The sequence below is a fragment of the Neodiprion pinetum genome, chromosome 2, assembly GCF_021155775.2.
Source record: "Neodiprion pinetum isolate iyNeoPine1 chromosome 2, iyNeoPine1.2, whole genome shotgun sequence".
Lineage (NCBI taxonomy): Eukaryota > Metazoa > Arthropoda > Insecta > Hymenoptera > Diprionidae > Neodiprion > Neodiprion pinetum.
The window spans coordinates 29,255,142-29,275,934 of record NC_060233.1 but is presented as its reverse complement, the minus strand read 5'-3'; the positions used below and the strand labels follow the sequence as shown (position 1 = coordinate 29,275,934).

The 20,793-nt window shown below is 37.7% G+C and overlaps 1 protein-coding gene across 10 annotated transcripts in view; it reads right to left on the bottom strand.

The window, feature by feature from the left end:
* The window catches only part of LOC124211531 (uncharacterized protein DDB_G0287625), a 183,185-nt gene that overhangs the window by 70,576 nt on the left and 91,816 nt on the right, over positions 1–20,793 (bottom strand). For all 10 annotated transcript variants that reach the window (XR_011176305.1, XR_011176304.1, XM_069133263.1 and 7 more), the window contains one exon: positions 13,679–13,741. Coding sequence is in view for 8 of the 10 variants with exons in the window: in XM_069133263.1 (XP_068989364.1) it covers positions 13,679–13,741 (63 nt within the window). In the remaining 2 variants the exon portion in view is untranslated. The remainder of the gene's footprint in view (positions 1–13,678; positions 13,742–20,793) is intronic.

The following is a 20,793-nucleotide window of genomic DNA, read 5'->3' as shown; positions in this document are numbered from 1 at the left end:
TATGTATACCTACGTGTACCTAAATATATATACATATATACATAAAGGGTTACGCGAAGCATTTCCCAGCTGTTTTTAGGTTTACACATAACACCCGTATACCGGTATAACATAAACACGTTATTACAGGGTTTACAAATTGCGGCGAGGCAGAGAAACGCCCCAATGAATTTAAATAGTCATCGTTGCGGGTGGGCGATTCCGATTTCCTAATTTTCCTTCCTCCTCAAGCACAAGCAAGAGGAAAAGAAGCAGCAGCGGCTGATTATGAGCTGAGTAATGGGCTCGCGGCGATCCAGATGCGATGTTTACTAAATAAACTCGGGGTTCGCAAATCAGCTGCTACCGTTAACCCTTTGAGTCATAGCGGTAATTATTCTTACCACCTATTTTATATCAATTTTTCGTATACTTGGAGAACTTTGAAAATATATTTGTTTGCGGTCTTGCGCTAGTTCCGATAGTATACTAATTCTTAGAGCTTTTCAATACTCGAGAGGAATTATTGCGATATAATGTGAGTTATTGTTGTCGGAAACAAACTGATTGACAAATATCGTGAAAATTGAAGGGATGATTCATTTCCGAGAAATTTACCCCTCTACGCGTATACATTTTTTACATAAATTATAAGTTTTCTGGGTGGCTGATTACGAGTCTAAAAGTGGAATTAAAAAATTCAAGTTGGCGGATCAAACACGATCGACGAAAATTTCAAATTCGATCGAATCCGAAGAACGAACTCTGTCCACTGGTTTTTGGGGACGCTGATTCCGAATCTGAAATCAGATTTTGATAATTCAGTACGAAGAATTCAATCATCAACCCCGCAAACATCTGCATAGAATTTTTTGACCGGATTCGATCCTCGAACTTTTCCTTCGTCACGTTGTATCCGTCGTGTTGAATTTTTGTAATCTGATATCAAATTCGTAATCAACGACCCCATAAACCATGGAATACTATCTTGTTGCAAAACTTGACTCAGCACAAAAATGTGTGACTCAAAGTGTTATGCCTCCCTCTGTGTCGTTCTCTGCGCAAATGCGTGTACCTGCAATAAAACATTCCTAATTTCGTTTAGTAATTTATACACAGCCAAAGGATATTGAACCTTGAAATCACAAAACCAGCGGCGAAAGTTAACTCGAAGCCCTTAAACGCGCGGGTAAAAACAAATTTCCGCAAGTCACTCGGCACGGAGTAACGCTGACGATGAGAGCTTTTTCTCGCGATCGTTTCCTCCTCCTCCTCCTCCTCCTCCTCCTCCTCCTCCTCCTCCTCCTCCTGCATCAATTTTCACACGCGTTTACATATTTTTTTGTGCATAGTTCTCTTGTTTTTCCGCGATTGCTGATTACACTATAGGTAGGTGGTACGTTCTACGATTAATGTCATCCTGCGTCACATTGCAGAATTATAACGAATCGATAACTTTTAAGGTACAAACTGTTTACACGCGGTGAAAACACAAAAATTTCATCCAATCGCAATCACGGTGAAATAATTCGTACCAAAGAATTGAGGAAATTTACTCTCTCAATTCTTAATTCTTCTGTGCAATGCGAAGCAGACTTTATATTTTGTATATATACATACATACATATATATATACGAGTATGCACACAGAAGAAATTATTCAAGCGCAAGTCGGCGAGACAAGAACCTATGGTTAAGAAATGAGAAAAGGAGCAAGAAAAGAAGAAAAAAAAAAAAGAAACTGAAGCCAGGAAGTAAAACTGCAGTCAGAATTCTCTGTCGCATTGTGCTCGATTTCTAGACGGAACAGGGTTTACTTTCATTACATCCTATAACTCTTCTGGTTGCAAAAATTGGGCACTCGAAAAATTGGCTAAATGGGTTGCAGAGAGAAAAAAAAAGAAAAAATATAATAAAAATAAAAAAAAAAAAAAACAACGAAGAGAAAAACACGACAGACAGAAAAGGAACTTGTAAAAAATAATGAAACGACCTGGAAGAATTTGAAAATAAGGGGCACAGTGTTTGAGAATAAGGTTTATTCAGTTCGACGTGAATATAAGCCATTAAATAAAGACCTCAGGGACCGGCAGCAGTTTACCGTGTTTATAGACGTTAATGAATAAAGTATACAGAGTGAAAAATAATGAGCGAATTTACAGCAGCCGAGCAGATACGATATATAATATACAATTAAATTACACGCACGCGCACGCACAAAACGGAAAATATTAATTTTACACCATGGTAACCGGATGATGTTGTTACATATCTAAAAATGATGTACGAAGACTAAGTGAGAGGGAGAAGAGAAATGAAGAGAAGATAAAAAGAGGTGCGAGTATACCTCACACACACACACATGCACACGCGCACACACACACACACACACACACACACACACACACACACACACACACACACACACACACACACACACACACACATATATATATATATATATATATATATACACACACATATATACACTACCCGAAAAGAGAAATAATATACAGAAAGAATTCGCTAGAGAGATGGAATAAGAACGGACAAAAGCAGATCATAAATCAGAACCGAAAATTTATTTTTCCCCAGCAAACCCTCTCGCGCGAAGGTATAGAGGGAGAAAAAATAAAATGGACATAGAGGGAGTAAGAGAGAAATGTAAAAGGGTTTATACGGCTGAAATTTCAGTTAACCCTGAGTCAGCTAATTAGGTAGAAGCAAAAGCGTATAAAAAGAATGCGAGAAAGCAGGAGACAAAAAAAAAAAACTAAATAAATAAATTAAAAAAAAAAATTAAAATAAATAAATAAACCTTGTTATTAATCCTCGGTTAAACACGAGCCATTATTTATTCATAAAAATCTTCCACCCTCATTAAGTCTGCAGTCATTTCCAGTCCTACGCGGTGTTTGCAACAAGTGAAAAACGTCTGATACACGATAGTTGCAATTACTGTGTCGGTTGAAAATTGCGGAACTTTTAAAAAGACGAGACGAAATTTAGATCGAGTGAAAATAATGAAATAAAAATTAAATTAAATTACCTAGCAGGAAGGTTTTTGAGTTTTTTCACCGTATTTGTATTCGTAGTTTTTGGGTCGCGGTAGAAGAGACGTGTGCGTTTTTATCAAGGGGAAAAAAAAAAAAAAAAAAAAAAAAAAAAAAAAAAAAAAAAAACAGCGAGAATGACGCTGGTTTTTTTACGATAACGATAGCTGCGAACTCGCCTCGCCTTGAAAGTTTACGGTTATAACCCTGTACACCAGCAACCAGATGATCCTCCTGCAGGCGACGTCTGCGAAAAGTCTTTTTCACGCATACACAGCGGGTGTTTACGAATTACACGCGACGTTTCACGGCTCCGCTTTGTTGCAGCAAAAATACAATCGCAATTTAAAGTCCGTAAATAACCTGTACCTTAAAACATCGTGGAAAAAAAAAACGTCGTCAAAGAATCGTTTTCACCCTTAGGTCAGGTAACCTAATTCACATTTTGCACGGATTTTCAACTTTGCGTAATAGCAATGTATACGTGGCTCGTTGAAGAACTTTTCTGCTTGTCCCTGTCTTCAATTCAGTCGAGGTTTAACGAAGTAATTATTATTTTTTAATCGCCTCTTCCTTCTCCTTTTTATATGCTAACAGACGTAAAAAAAAAAAAATAAAAAATAAAAAAAAATAAAAAAATTCGTGCTGTCGTCACACATGTTAAAAATGTACATACACGGAAATTATAACATCGATAGAATCATATATCTCTACGGAGCTTTACAGGCTGAACACTGCAATTTTCGAGAGAGTGTTCATACAATGGTTAAAATTGAAGAGAGCACGGAGTGCCGGAGTCCAGACAAACGTCGTCATCACAGATCGAAAGCCTGAGTGGCAAAAGGTGGATGGTGTCCAAGGTATACCCGGAGGTAGGTCGTATTATAGTACCTAGCAATTCAATAAGGGAGCTGGAGTCGAGGGGATGGCAAACAGTCCGGTCGGACTGTCGAGTACGAGACCTGCGGAACCGACTCGACGACGCCTCGAGGTTAACTGTAATTTTCGAGGGGGTAGGAAAACTCGGATGAGATTCGCGAAAACACTCACGCAAAATGGCGTGTGGCGGGGAAATGATTGACGATTGACCATTGACTGCGTCAGAGATAAGGGAAAAGTTGACGACGATGAGAAATATCGATATCGATCGGTATTGAGGACCAAATTTCAATCAATCGATTAAAAATAAATCATTGATTTCTAATTGAAAGGACAAATAATACGGTAATTTGTAAATCGCGTCATTTTCACCGTAATTGATAACGTAATTGCACGAAAATGAAACGTGGTTAATGAAAAATGGTTAATCAGTGCAGAAATCGATAGACGAAGATAACGCATTGCGTAAAAAATTAGAAAGTAACGAATACCGACAATTGAAAATTGAACAATTATTTCGTAGCCGCAATAACGTTTTTCTGTAATCCTGACTTATAAATATGTATAAACACGAAACGAAATAAACGACTGGATTGATGTCAAATATGTATATATTAATCAACCGTACCCCTGCGGGAACGACAATTTCCACGATATTTTTATTTTAATCGCAAAGGTAGACGAAACGGTTTTAACGAATCCTGCAGGCTTGATGGGATATTATAATTAATCTATCAAGTCTGGCGGGATTCTGGTGGTGGTGCACCACGAGGGAAATTACGAAGGGTGACTAATAATTTTCTCGCAAGCCGCGTTGACGTTCTGCTTTTACCCCGCGGAGTCGCAAGGTCCTCCTCTCTCTCGTTTCGCATGGGATTATAAAAATTGGAAACATTTCAAAATTAAAAATTTTTCCAAACGGGTGGTTTATTTGACTTTGGAGGTGGAGGAGATGCGTCGACGTTATTTGCGAAACACCCTCGTGATTCCACCCCCTACTCCTCCTCCTCCTCCTCATCCAGCTTCGCGTCTTCGTCGCCTCGTCGTCGGAAGGCGGGAAACGACGACGTCGACGACGGTGATTACGACACCCAACTCCTTGGAATATTGTTACCTACGAATGAGCGAGCTTTGCTCGGGTGTCGGGATTCGATGTCGCTGCACTCAATTCCTGCAGGCAGGGGATGACTAATTGACTGTCGTTTATACGCCCGAGGACGATTTTATAATTACAGTTAATTAACCTAATTTATAATTACCACCAGGCCGATAACAGCCGCCAGTCGTTCCCCGTATCCCGACTTATCAGCGATAAAGCCAAACTTGCTTTATCTGTGAAAATTCGTTTTTTACACGCCACCACAATTTTTTCAATAATCTTTACTCCGTACTTTGTAATGTATATCATTTATTTTTATATTTTTCAATTCTCAATTGATCTTGATCGCAACTTTTGCATATTCGACGTTTAATTTCTTCTGCACAATTCGACGAAACTTGTATTCTCAAAGTAAAGTAGTAATCTGTTTTTGTTTTTTTTTTTTTTTTATTAATTAACCAAGGATTTTTCTTTTCACAAGTTCTCGAAACTTGACATGTTTTTGCGGGAAGAACATGAATTGTGACGACGACGACGATGAAGAAAGAAAGAAAAACAAAACAGAGGTACGAATCAGTTGCCGTCGCAATTTCAATGTTTTGTTTAAAATACAAACTGCAAGAACGACAACGACAGCAAAAACAGAAATAATGTTATCAAAACTTGAGGAAGGCCAAAAAACTGTACCCATTGGAAAATTTGGATGTTTCGGTTTAGCAATGTTTTGAAAAATTCTCAACGTATCGTCAAGTCAAAGAGAAGTAAAGACAAATACATAATATAACGAAGGTTTAAAAGTACGACTGCAATTGATCGAGTTAAAAACTTGAAACAATACTCCCATATTCCTACAGCTTTGACAGAAAAATGATTGATTACTTCGAACGGGATCCCATTACAATGAACAAATCGCATGGTTTAATTGACGGTAAAATAATTTCTTACAAATCTGCAAAATCAGATTTTGGATAACGGTAGAGTATTTTATCTTTTTCTCAACTCATTAATTTACATCACTTGTAATGCTTATTCATGCTTTTTCGATCAACTGAGAAGCCAAATAAAAAATATGGTTTTCATGATTTGTAGAGAATTTATTCACGATCAAACTGACCCCTAATTTGTTCAAGTTGTTCAAGCAATGCGATTTTTTCACCGTAGGAAATATTTAATCCTAGGTGTATTTTTAAATTTATCGATAGTTACGTTATTGTTTCTAAAACGTATGATTTCCAAGAAAAAATTTGTTTAAATTCAGTAGCACTTTCATATCTTCGCTATACGAATATTTGGTAAATCTTTGTAACGCTGTTTCATACACAAAGATTTCGCCCAAGAAGTTGAAAAATTTTCTTTCCCGATACTTCTTCAAAGTATCTCAATTTTCAACAAAACTCTGAGAATCCCGTTAAAAACGACGATACTCAACGTCATGTTTTTTCGAATTATTTGAACCGGAACCAATTATATACGGTTACCACAATCTGAAAGATTCGAGTGTTGTTACGATAATACGGAAGAAAACTGAGAGAAGAGTCGTTGATTAACAAGATACTCACCGCAAAAGTTCGTTACACGATATATGTATAAAAAATTTTGATGACAATCTGGCTAAGAGATTCTGTGGACAATGCGACTTGAAAAGTAAGCCAAAGGGAGAACGCGGCGTACAAAACGCGGGGAAGACTTGCCAATTTGAAACGGTTGCCGATGAATTATACAGGGTTGCCCAAAAGTCAGCACCCAGTTTTTATATTCCCGCATCCCCGATATTTACTCCAGTCAAAATAGATCTAAATTAAAAACATTCGGAGTTATGGCTGTATTTTTGTACATAAAGATTTTTCGACCCTCGGAAACTCAAATCTGAAGTCATTTTTGAACCAACGCGACAGCGGTTCGATAAAACAGCAAAATTTGACGTTTTTTGCGTTTTCCTCAAAAACCGCTATCAATCGATGGATATATGACTCGACCATCGTCGTGTAGAGCGAAATAAATATTCTACATCAAATTATGTCGTCGTACGTCGGAAACAAAGTCGGGTTAACAAATTAAGAAATGATAAATTATTTCACAAAAATTCCTCACCAACCTAAGATATTAAAGTAAAATTTCTTTGTTCTTAATTTGTTGATCCGACTCCGTTACCGACATACGAGGACCATAATTCGATGTAAAATTTCCCGCTCTACTCGATCAAACTTTTCAACGAAAACGCAAAAACCGTCAATTTTTCATATTCCCTCGAAACGCGGTTCAAAAATGACACCAGACCTGAGTTCCTGAGGTTCGAAGACCCCTTTGCACGCAAAAATCCACCCGTATACCGAATATTTTTATTTCGTGTCTATTTCGACTCAACTAATTGTAAAGCGCAGGCGTCGGACAATGTCGGAACAATAATCAACTCGGCTGTAGCCTTCATAAACAGAACAGAGAGGTTGGGGGTTGGCGGCTCGACACTGTGTAACTGGGTAAAGCGTGTCCCCGCGTCACACGATTAATCACTCGTCCTTCTCACACCCCGTCAACCCCAAAATTCTGATCCATGGGAGGCAAGCCGCGTTAAAGGGTGGAGCATGTTTCCATTCTGTGCGTGCACGCGCGTTTTTTTTTCCGTGTTTCGTCCGTTTCGATGCGCATACCGAGTATTTTATTACCCTCATCAGCGCGCAACCGCGGCCGTTTATTCGTTATGGGTAGACCGTTTGTTGTAACAAAATATTAATTATAATACCGAATTTTTACCTAGTTATTCAGCGTTAAACTCGCTTTTGCGTCTGTCGTTACATATTTTTATATCCTATCTATCAGTTCGATATATTTTACGTTTCATTTTTTGTTGTTTCTTTGAGAATATCACGCACACATATATATATATTTTCGTAAGAAATCATTAACTTGAAATTGCATCAATAATACGGATAATCTTTCAATCCTTTTTATTGAAATGATATATTAATTTGCAATATCATATTTGTAAAAAAAAAAAAAAAAAAAAAAAAAAAAAAAAAAAAAAAAAAAAAAAAAAAAACAATCGAAACGATAGATTGTTTGAAATTTATACCATTCCCGTAAATCTTTTGTAAAAGTACTGTTTGTGAAAAATTGTTGTTATTCGAATGATGGAAAATTTTTAAAAATAAAAAAGAAACGAATCCGGCTTCTACAATTTAATTCCCCAGCCTTAACCAGGATTCGAGTGAACTCAACGGCGGTAACGCGATAGATATTCAATACAACGTTCGTCAGCGTTCCCACAATACAAGTATTGTACCAAAACCACGGAGATGCTAAGTTTTTTCATCCTCTCTCTCTCTCTCTCTCTCTCTCTGTATTTTTCCCTCTCTTTCCCTCCTCTATGATACACATATGAATGCACGTACAAAACCTACTGAAAGTTATTTTACAACGTCTATTCTGAACAGCTGTAGCCCGCCTCACCGCGCTTCTTCGCAGTGTTTATTCTCAGCATGGGTTTTAGACGTTGTCTGCACAGTGTTTTTCAGCCTGCAAGCAGGTGTTACGACGACCGCAGCACGAAGTTTGTCTTCGAGTATCGTGAAAAGTACACGAAGGTGAGAAATAAAAAGAATAGGGATAAAAAAAAAAAAAAAAAAAAAAAAAATAGAAATGAAAAACGTGATCAAACGACAGAAGAACGAATGAAATGACCTAATCTAATTGCATCGAAGGACACGTATTATTATACGTACGTACCGAAGGAATTGAAAAAGAAAAACAAAGGTACTGTAAAAAAATTGTTTCAAAATAATTTTCACCTGCAACTTTCTAGCGCGTAATTATCTATAGGTGTACACATATATATATATATATATACACACATATATATACCTTACTTAACTTACTTCTTGGCCCAAACTTTGATATGTGTGTAACATATTTTGTATCAAGAGTAGCGAGAGGAGTAATTAGCACATCATACAGGACGTTTCTTGACCCCAAGTATGTAACCAGAGTAACTAACAGCTTCGTATTGCGCAGAGAGACGGAAGAAGAAGAAGAAGAAGGAGGAGGAGGAGGAGGAGGAGGAGACAAGGCAGGTAGGTAGATAGGTGTGTAAAACAGCAGCGTCGAGGTGGGCAGACGGCGCGGCGAGGCCTTGCAAGATAAGTAATTCTACCGAAGAAGGCTTCTCCTTCTGTTGCGCTATGATACTTCAGGTAAGTGATCGTACCTAACTTGTACGCAGGAGAGAGTGAGAGAGTTAAAAATCATTCGGCCGTAAATTTCACATTAGATCGTGTAGACTTCGGTGCCTGTTAATAAGTACGTTTATGGTATACGTCGTGAAGTTAAGAAAACCTTGCGTGATCGTCCGCGTTCTCGCCTATTGAATAAATTGACCCACATTGTACAAAATTAGATTTTCATTTGAATTGAAGAGAGTGAGAGAGGGAGAGAGAGGGAAACGTGAAAAGGGAGAAAATAAACATTCGTAACATTAAATAATGATTCGCGGACTTGATTGATAATAAATTATAAGCAAAACGGTATGGTAATAAATAACCGTATTCAATTATACCTCGAATAAATTAGCATACATATATACCTATACATACGGGCTTTATTTCGTGTTTAAATTTTTAATTACACAGGTATAAAAACTTGTATAGTAATTAAATATGAATTAATTAAAACCTGTGGAAACACCGGCACCAGCGAGAAGAAGGATTGATTGGTTCAATTATAAGACGGACGGTTTATGTACAACAAAAGAATCGATACTGGTATGTAGATAGTTCCGTTGAACGAATCCTATGAGCGATCCGGACTGAGTAAGTAATAAAGAAACTAAAACAGAGGAAAAAAATAAATAAATAAAATAAATAACAAAACAACGGAAAAGAAAAGAATAAAAACCAATTAGGCAGCAATTGAAGTGAGCGTAACGCGATCGAACGAACAATTACATATCTCAATGACCGCGCAATGTGTTCGTCTGTCCGCATCTAGAGATTTGAATGCAACAGTTCAAATGCAGGTAATTAATCGCGTGTATTATATCTTCTAATTAAACTTTAACAAAAATTGAAGAACAAAAACAATTTACTTTGCTAGTGGTGCAATTACATCGCCAGCAATATCTTGATTGTAACAAAGTTTTATCAACGATTAAAAAGTATATTTATGTTTAAAAGTTCAATAAAAAATAAATAAATGAGTCAAAATTATACTCCATTGACGGATCCATTTTATAAACAACATTATTTCACACACCTCGTTTCATTTTAGTTCAAGTTGTTTCATTTAGCATGGATATTTTCAATCGTAGAGCCCTAAAACTGCATATATCTGCTTTTCTTCGACTTTCACGGCCCGTAAGTAGGCGAATTTTTGAGTCTAGAAAATCAACTCGCAGGTCTTATTTTTGGAGAATTTAACGCCCTGCAAGAATATGCCTTGACATTTTTTTTTATCTCGAACGGTTCAAAAGTTATACCATTTTTAATAAAAAATAAATTTGTTTGCTTGTTATTTAAATGGGAAATTTAAAATGGCCAGGGACACCTTTTAAAATTGAGTTAAAAATTTTTCCAAACGGGAGAATTTTATTCTCGGTAAACAGGCCCTTTTGAAACCATAGGTTCGATAGGTCAATTTATTTAGCTCACCCATGTATACCCATGTTCATGCGGTACTCGTATAATGCGACGTTTACGTTAAACTATAAAAGGTACATCGTAATGTATATATTGTATAATAAAAGAAGGAGAGCGTCCCGTTTCGTTGCCGCAACTTGCTACGAGGATAATACTACGCCGCTGTATTATACCTATACAGACACAGCGTATATACGTACAATCATGCACATACAATCCTTATTGCATGCTCGGGGTAATTAGAAATAATATATTTCCTATATTAAAAGACATTAATTATATCGTCCGCCTTTGCCAAGAAGGATCAACGTATAAATCTACGACTATATGAGGTAGGCGTAATACCGTTGCACATAGATATCGTACATATGTATGATATGTACGTATCTACGATACCAGGGCAGTATATCACTCGGCGCACTCTGCGAGCACCCCGCGCAACATTGCTTGCACCTTTCAACTTCAATTTGGATCGTGTAACAACATTAGTTACTTGGTTTAATTCGGGGAAGGTATTTACACAGACGCGCTACAAGGTACACACGCATACAAGTTATGCTCGACGTGAAAATCGTGGGTAAATTATACACACACCAAAGTGCAACGCATGCGTCGAATAATATCGTTTTATCGAACACAACCGAGGACTGTCGGGTGCGCATTGTCTGGTCAAAAGTTGAAATTAACGCGTCGAGTTGTTGCGTTCCGATCGAGAAAAGTGAGGGGAAAAATATGTTTAACAAATAATCGACTGTGCTGTTCGCGTCAATGATCGTGAAATCGAATGAGACAACATCCCTTACTTACATACGATGTGATGGAAAACGCGAAATTGCGTAAATTCGATTAACACAAGTTACGTGTTACCGACAATTTGAAAAATGCTTTTATAATTGAAACTTAGTGTTTTTGATCAGTTGGGTTTTTTTTTTTCCCCCCTTTTCAAGCAGAACTTTTAGATTCGACGGCCGATCAATTTTTAAGCGTAAAAAATCGAAAAGCGATATCACCAATCAGCAAATACGGATCCGATCGATCGAACGCAAAAATCGTACTTTAAGCTTGCTCGGTTCAGCTAATTCCTCGATAAATAAAAATTGAAAGAAAAGATTCAGCCTAACGGCAAACGTTTTTTGTCGTCAACAAAATTTTCGTTATATTACGTATAACAACAAGACATCATCAACGACTACACGTGACTATATATATATATATATAATAATCGACAAGCGTGCGACACTGATATCAACGGTATAAAAGCGACTCACGTTATTTTTTTTCTCGTTTTTTTGTCTTTTGTGTTCGTTTGTTTGTTTGTTTTTTTTTTTTCAAGTGATAGTGGATCCTAGATGGCAGACAACCAATTTTCCCGTATCCTGGCTTTCTTCGCTACAGGAGAACCGAGAGGCCGCAGGATCTCCAGCGAAGACATCCGGAACAGGTTACCACGAGAGCACGACGATCCTTTGGCAGGAAGCGTCCAGGACGATGACTCAATGCGCTGTTATGCAGGATCGATCTGACTAGTTTTCGGTGTACGTACAAAAAGACAAGAAGACAGTCCTACATAGGTTTAGTCGAAAAACCGCGAGTAACATTTTTTTTCTACCGTTGACATTCAGTGCCTCAAAATTTATCGACCAGTAGATTTGTTTAATTTATTTAATATATCGAAAGTCAATTTGTTCGATCACCTGCAGTTTTTTCTTTTTTCTTTTTTTTTTTTTTACGCTCTTGATTCAGCGCGACAGGCAGCAACAAATATTCGCCAAGGTTCCTGAAGATTTGTAAAATCAGATCTCTTCTTCTCACCGATTCCCCTGATAATAATTTACCTCGATGGATATTTTTTTTTATCCATATAACCATTCGTCTGTCTCTCGTCAGGCTTGTGCCAATAAATTTATTTTCACCGAACCGAGCAAGTTATACGAGATTTGTTTCTTTCTCGAATTCGTGATTCCTTTTTTCTTTTTTTTTTTAAATTAACGAATCATCGTCATTAATCTGTTATATACCTGCACACCGTCAATTGAATTAATAATGTTTGAATAAAAGTATGATTCTATACGCGTGTGTTTTATTATTAATATGGTGTGACGGTAAGAAACCCTATTCATGGCATTTTCAAATTCTAATCAACGAGTGATTGTAAATTTAAAGAAATTAAAATTACCACAGTGTTATTATCATCCACAATTGTAAGATATTCTACTTGCCAACGTAGGTATGAGTTTAATTTCGGTAAAACGTAAATTTGTTGAAAAGTAATGTTTCAACGGATGTGGGGACTAAAAAAAAAATAACCACAAAAAATTTGCGGTCAATGGTAGCACGTTTCATTTCCGGTGTATACTTTTTCTTTCTAAATCAATGTCGAGTATACAAATTTAAGTTAAAATTTATCCTGTCAATGTGTAGCCGTATACACTATAAAAATTGACCCGGTTATTAAACTTCCTGATACGTACGTAAAATCCGGCTTGAATTTATCGCTCGAAACGATAAATCTGTACAATAAATATCTATATTGTACTATATATGAAATTCGCAATGAAGGCAAGTTGAATAAATTGATTCGTGAAAGTTTCTCTCGGCATCGAACTCGTTCATTTCTATACCGTACCGACTACCTTGTTGTTCTTATTACGAATATTGATATTAGACACAGTGTGAATTCAGGTACAGTCTACGGTTTGTGCATGCGCAGCTGTTGTTGCAGTTATTATAAGAGTGTCGGCATAATTGCATCGGAAATGAAAGGGGAAAAAGAAAAATGAACACAAATTGGGGGGGGGGCCTCGAGAAGACGAGAATTATAAACGGGTTAGAATATTATTAAAAAACAAGGAGAGTTGCAAAAACTGTGCCAAAGTTTTTCCCCGTCATTCTCTCGCTGCTCTTTTACAATATTCAATCGGTGTGGTAACCTTACGAAGGCAATAACTAGCAAGATGGACGGAGATTTTCAAATTTCTAAAGAGACGAAGAAAAGGAGAAAAAAAAAAAGAAATCGAAACCCAAATCGTTGCAATACTTACTCCGATGTGGGATTTCTCCAACGCTGTGTTCCAGCACGCGCCATCAGGCATGAAAAATCCTGTCTGCAACAGTTACAATGAAAAACGAAAAATTAAAATCAGTCCGACTCATTACATAATTATACGAAGTGAAATTAAAGGAACTGAAATTTCACCTTTAATCGTAGATTTTTCAAGAGTTGTACAAAATTCATGAACGTTACGAAGATAATGGACGGTAAAATTTTTTTCTCATTCCATTTAATATTGAAACGATTATCTATATCAATTGCACATCGATAAGTAGATTACGATTGACATGAGTAGAAATTATTACAAAACGAATAAACTGTATCGCGCATGAATAATAAAAAAAAACAATAAATAAATAAATAAAAAAACAGAAACACTTGATAAATCACCGCGACATATCGATACCTATAAGTACACTCGGATTACAATATTCATAAATAATCCGTGTCTTAGAATTATTCCGGGGAGAGATCGTGGCAGAGCTGCTGCTGTTTGCGTAATAAGCTCGTTGATTCGTGTCAAGTATCGAGATCGAAAGACACGCATCGATAAGTCTGTTAACCATCGACTGTCCGTTCGTCCCCTCGAAGCTGCTGTCTTATGTATAAATAATAACCGATCGCTACTTCGTGAAACTAAATATATATGTACATCGATCTCTGAAATTTAACGATTATCTAACAGCCACCTATATACATATAATACATATACGTATGTACCTACTATATACATGGGAAAACCCTGAGGTGTAATAAAATTCCTGATAAAATAAGAGAAGAAAGACAGACCGGATAAATAAAACCACCACCACCACCACCATCGCCGATTTGGTAATACCAATCTGTAAAATTATATCTACGATCAGAGTTTACGTTTATTTCCGAGGAGGGGAAAAAGAAGATGAGGAGATGGAGAAATAGAGAGGGAGAAAGAGAAAAGAAACGATTCCGGCAAAGAAATGAAATGTGAATTATACCCACGCAAGCGTAGAAGAGATTTATTTGACACATGATTTCTGTGATCCTGTGACAAGGTAATTTTTTAAATTTATTTATTCACCGCCGACGAAAAATCTTTGTAATACAAAATAATCGTTGTTAATCGTTGTCTGACAAGCTTACATACATGTATATTACATTTCGTAAATTTTTGCATTAAGAAATCGCGTCTTCGCAATTGCGAATAATCACCTCGAATTTGGTGAATAATTCAACACCTCTTCAAGTTACGTTTCACGCGGCATCGAATAAGAGTTTCGAGTGACTGCTGCAGTACAAACACGTATATTTTGTATCTACTCTCACACTGTTCAATTTCCGCTGTAGTTGTACATAAATCATGAGATCGAGTGAAACGAAGCGCGTCCGGAAAGGTGTTCGGGGAATAAGCAGTGCGCACAAGCACCGTAGCCTGGTGGAATGAGAAAAAAAAAAAAAAAAAAAGAAAAGAGAGAGAAAAAACAAAAAGAAATGCATACTAGTTGGCGAAAATGTGGGAAAGATAAAGAAATGAGAAAGCGGAAAAAGAATCTTCCCCAGAGTATTCTTTTGCATGGATAACGACATGTAAACAGTGCGATTCAAGATACGACGTCATAAAATTTACGATACAAAGTTTTTTATTTTCACACGCAAAATGTTGGCAAAATTATAATATTTACACTGTTCTCATCGCTATACAAATCAATGCTTGTCGATGCAAAGAAAACAACAAACGAATTTTAATACCATCGAAACGACGAAAGTTGAAAGAAAAAATAAGCAAAACGAGTGTTTTTATTCCGCGGCAAATTACCTAAAAATGTTGAAATAAAATTTGTTGTAAAATCCCGAATGACATATAATCCGCGAGTTAGGACAGACAGAACGCCTGAAACTTACATTACACAACGATACTCGTATTATAACCTGACTGTAACATCCGTCGAGTTTTGACTTATTTTATTTTCTCCATTTTACTCGAGTGTGATAATAACGAACCCAAAGAGTCTCAAGGGATCGGCTAACAAACCCGTGCCCTGTAAAATATAAAACAGCAACAGCAGCACCGAGAGAAACGTAACTCAGTAGATATAGAGAGGTGAATGAGAAGAATAAGAATAAATGTTTAGCTGTATGTGACCAGGTATAACAATATCCCCGTACGTGCGGAAAAGTTTATGATTTTTTTCAATCCAGGTAAATCCCCACGTTGGCTTCTCTCTCTCTCTCTCTCTCTTTCTTTCTTTTTTTTTCTCTTCTCCACCACCGCGTAGACGTGAATTTTTCCCCCGTCGTCACCCTCGCTCGTTCCGCACCAGACCCTGTACAAATATAGACATCTATCTATGCGCGGAAATGGTGAGAAGGGGGGGTAGGGGGAAGAGAATTTATAGCGTAGCGTTGCGAAGCGTTGGCAATAGTACAGCTGGCAATGTCGACGTGCATTACGGGGGTGGCCAGAGCCAGAGGGATGCAGGGGAACGGAGTGGTAAGAGAGACGAGTTCTCCTATTGGTAGGTACGGAAGGTTTCCCGACCCCGGAGTCGAGAGGATTCCGTGTTCAAATACTCCAAAGTATAAACTCAAATTCAAGTATCGCAATTACTAATTTTTATCCGTTACGCAATGGCCAAGTTGAGACGTTTACGTTGTTGCACTGAATTTTTTAAAAGGTATCATACGTCATTGCTCAAGGTTTACGAGATAGCTGATGATTTGTCGTTGCGATTGAACCTGAGTCAAAAATTGATATTCTTTTTTACCGGTGACTCAACAGCACGACAAATAAATTCGATTCGTTTTCAAATCGTAGCAATTATTTAAAAATCGAATCATCGCTATTCGTAACTTTAATCCTTGCAGGTCGACATATTTCTGTAGAATCACACGCTTGACACACCGGGGTCGTTTTTACCCCAGCGACAAAAATCGTTGTAAAAAGTAAACTGTTCAATATTTTCACTTGAAATTTTTTTTCACGAAATTCTCAAAAGGTTACTTTTTGAAACTATTTTTTTTATATATACGGCAAAACATCAAACTACCAGATGGGGCCACAGACCAGATTGCTTTAGATTTAGGTGCCTTAAATTAACGTAGAAAAGGCTCGGGGTCTTGATTATTATACCTGTAGAAAAATTTGTTTAAATTGCGCCAACAAATAACGGCAAAAGGGTTGTTGTTCGTTCATCTATTTTTGAATCCTACGACCCCGCTTGTTATTCCCAGACGTTAATATCGTAATACCACCGAAAGTGAGACGCCTTGATTTAACGTGTCGACAAATACAGCTTGTCAACAATTTAGCAGCCTTGACAATGAGATCCCGAATAAGTGAGATGAAAGTATTCTCCAGCTTCAGTCAACTCGACGCCTGCCAGATGTCAAGGACAAGAGAGACTGGATGGGAGATTGTTACGTATGCAGGGTAATTAGGTGCGAGAGGGGAAACAAGGAAGGAGGCAAGGAGTATCAGCAACACGACTTGGGGCCCCAGGTTGTGTGACCAAGACGTCTTTGTTCCCGGCTTTTCGAGTCTCCGTTGCTAGGGTCGGGCTGGTTTGGGTATAAGATCGACCGAGTACCTAAGAGGCGTTAACGTTTCAAACTTACTTAGTACCCAACGGCTGTGGAAGCTCGTAAACCTGACTAATAAAGGCGAGGGAAAGGGAAACAGAGTCTGATAGTTTATTATTGCACACTCTCTCTCTCTCTCTATAAATTTCCCCAAAAACTATAAAAAAGGAACGACTGAACGGCGGCATTGGTTCTGGGTTATTTTAAATGAAGCCGAAGCTATATAGCAGCCAGAGTTAGCAGTCAAAAGTGTAAAATTTTTCGGAAATACAAAAATGCAGTTCAGTTTTATCCTTGTAATTCTATAAAAGTATCGAAGATTCGAGATATTTCACAAAATTTTAATTTTTCGACTTCATTACCTTCATGCGAATGAACATTACAACGTTTGACGTTGAAATCTCTAATGCGAACATTTCGAACGCGCTAGTTTTCGTTTCGTATCTTCATCTTGATTGCAAGTTGAATTTCAACCACATTCCTTGCTTTCGTTCAACCCTGCAATTACAAACCATCGATATGTAAAATAATCCTAGAGAAATTTCATCAAGTCAGAAGAAGGTGTGATATTTGTCTTTGATTTTTGTTCTGTACGGGCAATGGCAGAGGCATCAACAGCCGTGTGGCAGCCCTCTTCTTGCAGTGAGAAGAAGCGCGTCCAGATTCCAGATGTTGTAGTTTCTCATAAAATATGCGGGAGGCAATCACGTTTCGTAAATGACGAGAAGCAGAGAGAGTGAGAGAGAGAAGAGAAGATAGAGAGAGAGAGAGAGAGAGAGAGTGACCCGGGGGTAAAAGGGATAGACGAGGGGGTGGAAGATGATGGTGGGATAGTCACGCAAGCCTTGAATAATGCTGAATAGACATCAGAGAGAAGCTACTGTGATATTCGGCATGCTGAATTTGCAAAAAAAAAGTTCATAACTAGCTGACTACCGTATAACGTATAACGTATAAACCGGGCATTGCGGCGGTGTTTGGCAGGTATGTCTGCATATTCTGCTGAATACATCGCGCGCATAGTATTCCATACCACAAAAGTTGTAAACCTGTACACGCTCGTGGTGACCGGTGAAAAAAAAAAAAGTCGAAAAAAAAATTCCCTGACTAAAACGATAAGTAATATCGCCAATAGGAGTAACTAATTAATAAAGTTACAAATTGATCGGTATTTAAAAATATTGTCACAATCTATTCAATGGTGAGGGAAAGTAATTTGTATATACAAGGGTGTGTTCGGGTCGTCTAGTTTTGATTAGAAATTCTCCCTTCCTGCCCGCAAACACCGTCTTTAGACAGGCAGTTCGATGAATGTAAAATATGATGATCGTACAGATACTTGAATGTATTTTTATGGCTTTATGAGTATGAATTTATTTTACATCGCTTTGTATATTTGTTACCCCCGTATCGGACTTGCATTTTCCATAGATTTCGTAGGTCTTTTTTTTTTTTTTTTTTTGGCGTGGAATTTGGTTAACCCATACTTGCAGGGGATGCCTGAGAATTATTTTCTCATGACCACCACGTTCCCACGAGTCCCGCATCGCCGGCCGAACTCTTGGAAGGTACTCAAGAGTCGGTCTGGACAGTTTCTAGAAGGACAAATGGCAAATCCAAGAGGCCTCAGGTTTGCCTGTAACTTAGCCTAGGTCTGTAGAATCTCAAAAATAGCTTATGGTTAATATTATGTCAGAAGGGCAGGATTAGTCACATAAAAAAAAAAAATCGGGTTAAAATATAAAGAAACGTGACTTGACACGGAGCAGGGTGAACGATAATTTCTAATATATATATATATATACACATACTTCTCACCTCTGGAATCGATAGATGAGGACGAAAAAGCAGTGCGAATGATTTCAGATTTTTAGCTTGATTGCAAAGGGTGCTGAAATCGATTGGAAATTGAAAAAAAAAAGAGAAAAACTCATTCGCCGAGTAAACAAGAAGTGAGTTCAATTCATTTTCATCTGTAGTGCAAAAGTTAATTAAACATATCATACTACGCGCCATTGATAGGTTTAAAAATAGTTACGGTAAAATAAAAAAAAAAAGTAAATAAAAAATGCAGCATGGTGGGCTCCGGAACGCTTTTCGATAGTCAAATTGATTTCGACACACTTTTTAACGACCGCCCTACTTACATCCGATCTTAAGCACGGAAATATTTATTATTTCGTGACTTTTTTAACCAGCGCTGACAACGAAAATTCTCCAACTTATTATTTCCCTGACCAATTTTAGAATTCCTTCATTTTTTCCTGATTTCCAGATTTTCCCTGACGAGTGAGGGCCGTGTAAGTACATACTGATTGATTCGACATTCCATCGTTATTCATCATCTACTGTAAAATGGATTAGATGTTTGACTTGCTGAAAAGCATGGAAAACACGATAAAACTGAACATTTGTGAACAGAGTAATATTTAAAGGTGTGAAAATTAATTTCTTGTTTACTTTTCCGCCAATATAATCGACAACCATTTTGAATAGGAATGTCTGTAAGCGATACTTTTGTGATTTAACAATACTGAACCTCCAAACCAAGATTCATTATACAAGATGGCCTCTGGAAGAGCAGAGGAAGGTATTCGGCACTACAATCTTTTCACTACCCGGCTAAAAAATAATGGCCTCAACAACCAAAACGTCAATTTGTACCCCTAATATAACGATGAAAAATCTTCGACCGAGAGATTGATCGAATGATTGATTAATTGATTAATGGGAGAAAGAAAGATAGAGAGAGAAAGTGAAAATTTGAAACGGTTGATTAATTTTCCCCTCTTTTTTTCTCGCATATTCATAATTCGTGAAATGATTATAACAACGACAAGGTGTTTAAAATCTATACATCGATCCTCGACAACCCGACCACCGTCACGACACGAGCAGGGAGATGAGGGTGCGGAAGTCCGGCATCGTGCGACATGATGGATTTAAGCCCGAAGGTTATGCAAGGGATGAAGAGAGGAGAGACCCTCTTTCCCGGTCAGACCTTTACGCCCATCCGTGTGGCGACCACTTGCTAACAAGATTGCCCAGCAGCCAGCGGCCAACGGCCAACTTTGCAGGCAAGATGGACAAGAGACGGCGGAGCGTAGGGCAAAACCGTTGGACAGCAGGAGAGGCGTGAGTTTATATTATATGCGCGGATAGTTACATGTACGGACATACTACGGTGTCGCGTGTGTGTGCAACGATAGGATAGCGGCAGTCGCCCGTCAATGGTTCTGCAAATTTCACCTTCTTCGATTTTTACCTGCATAAATAATCTCGCAGGATTGATATAGGTATAAATTTTCAGATCGGATGTTATAATATAGCGTGTCTGATGGTACAAGAACGTTTGCGCCATTATAAGACCTTTTACCACGCGTAAAGGTGAAGAGGCGGATGTTTTTCCCCTTTGTATTTACGCGAAAGACGTGAGGATACGTTAGAAAACGTTGAAATTGAAAATTGGATCAATTAACGGTAAAAGGTGGCAAGTGTCGTCGATTATGCTCTTTCGTCGCGGATTTTTTGAAAAATAATCACGTT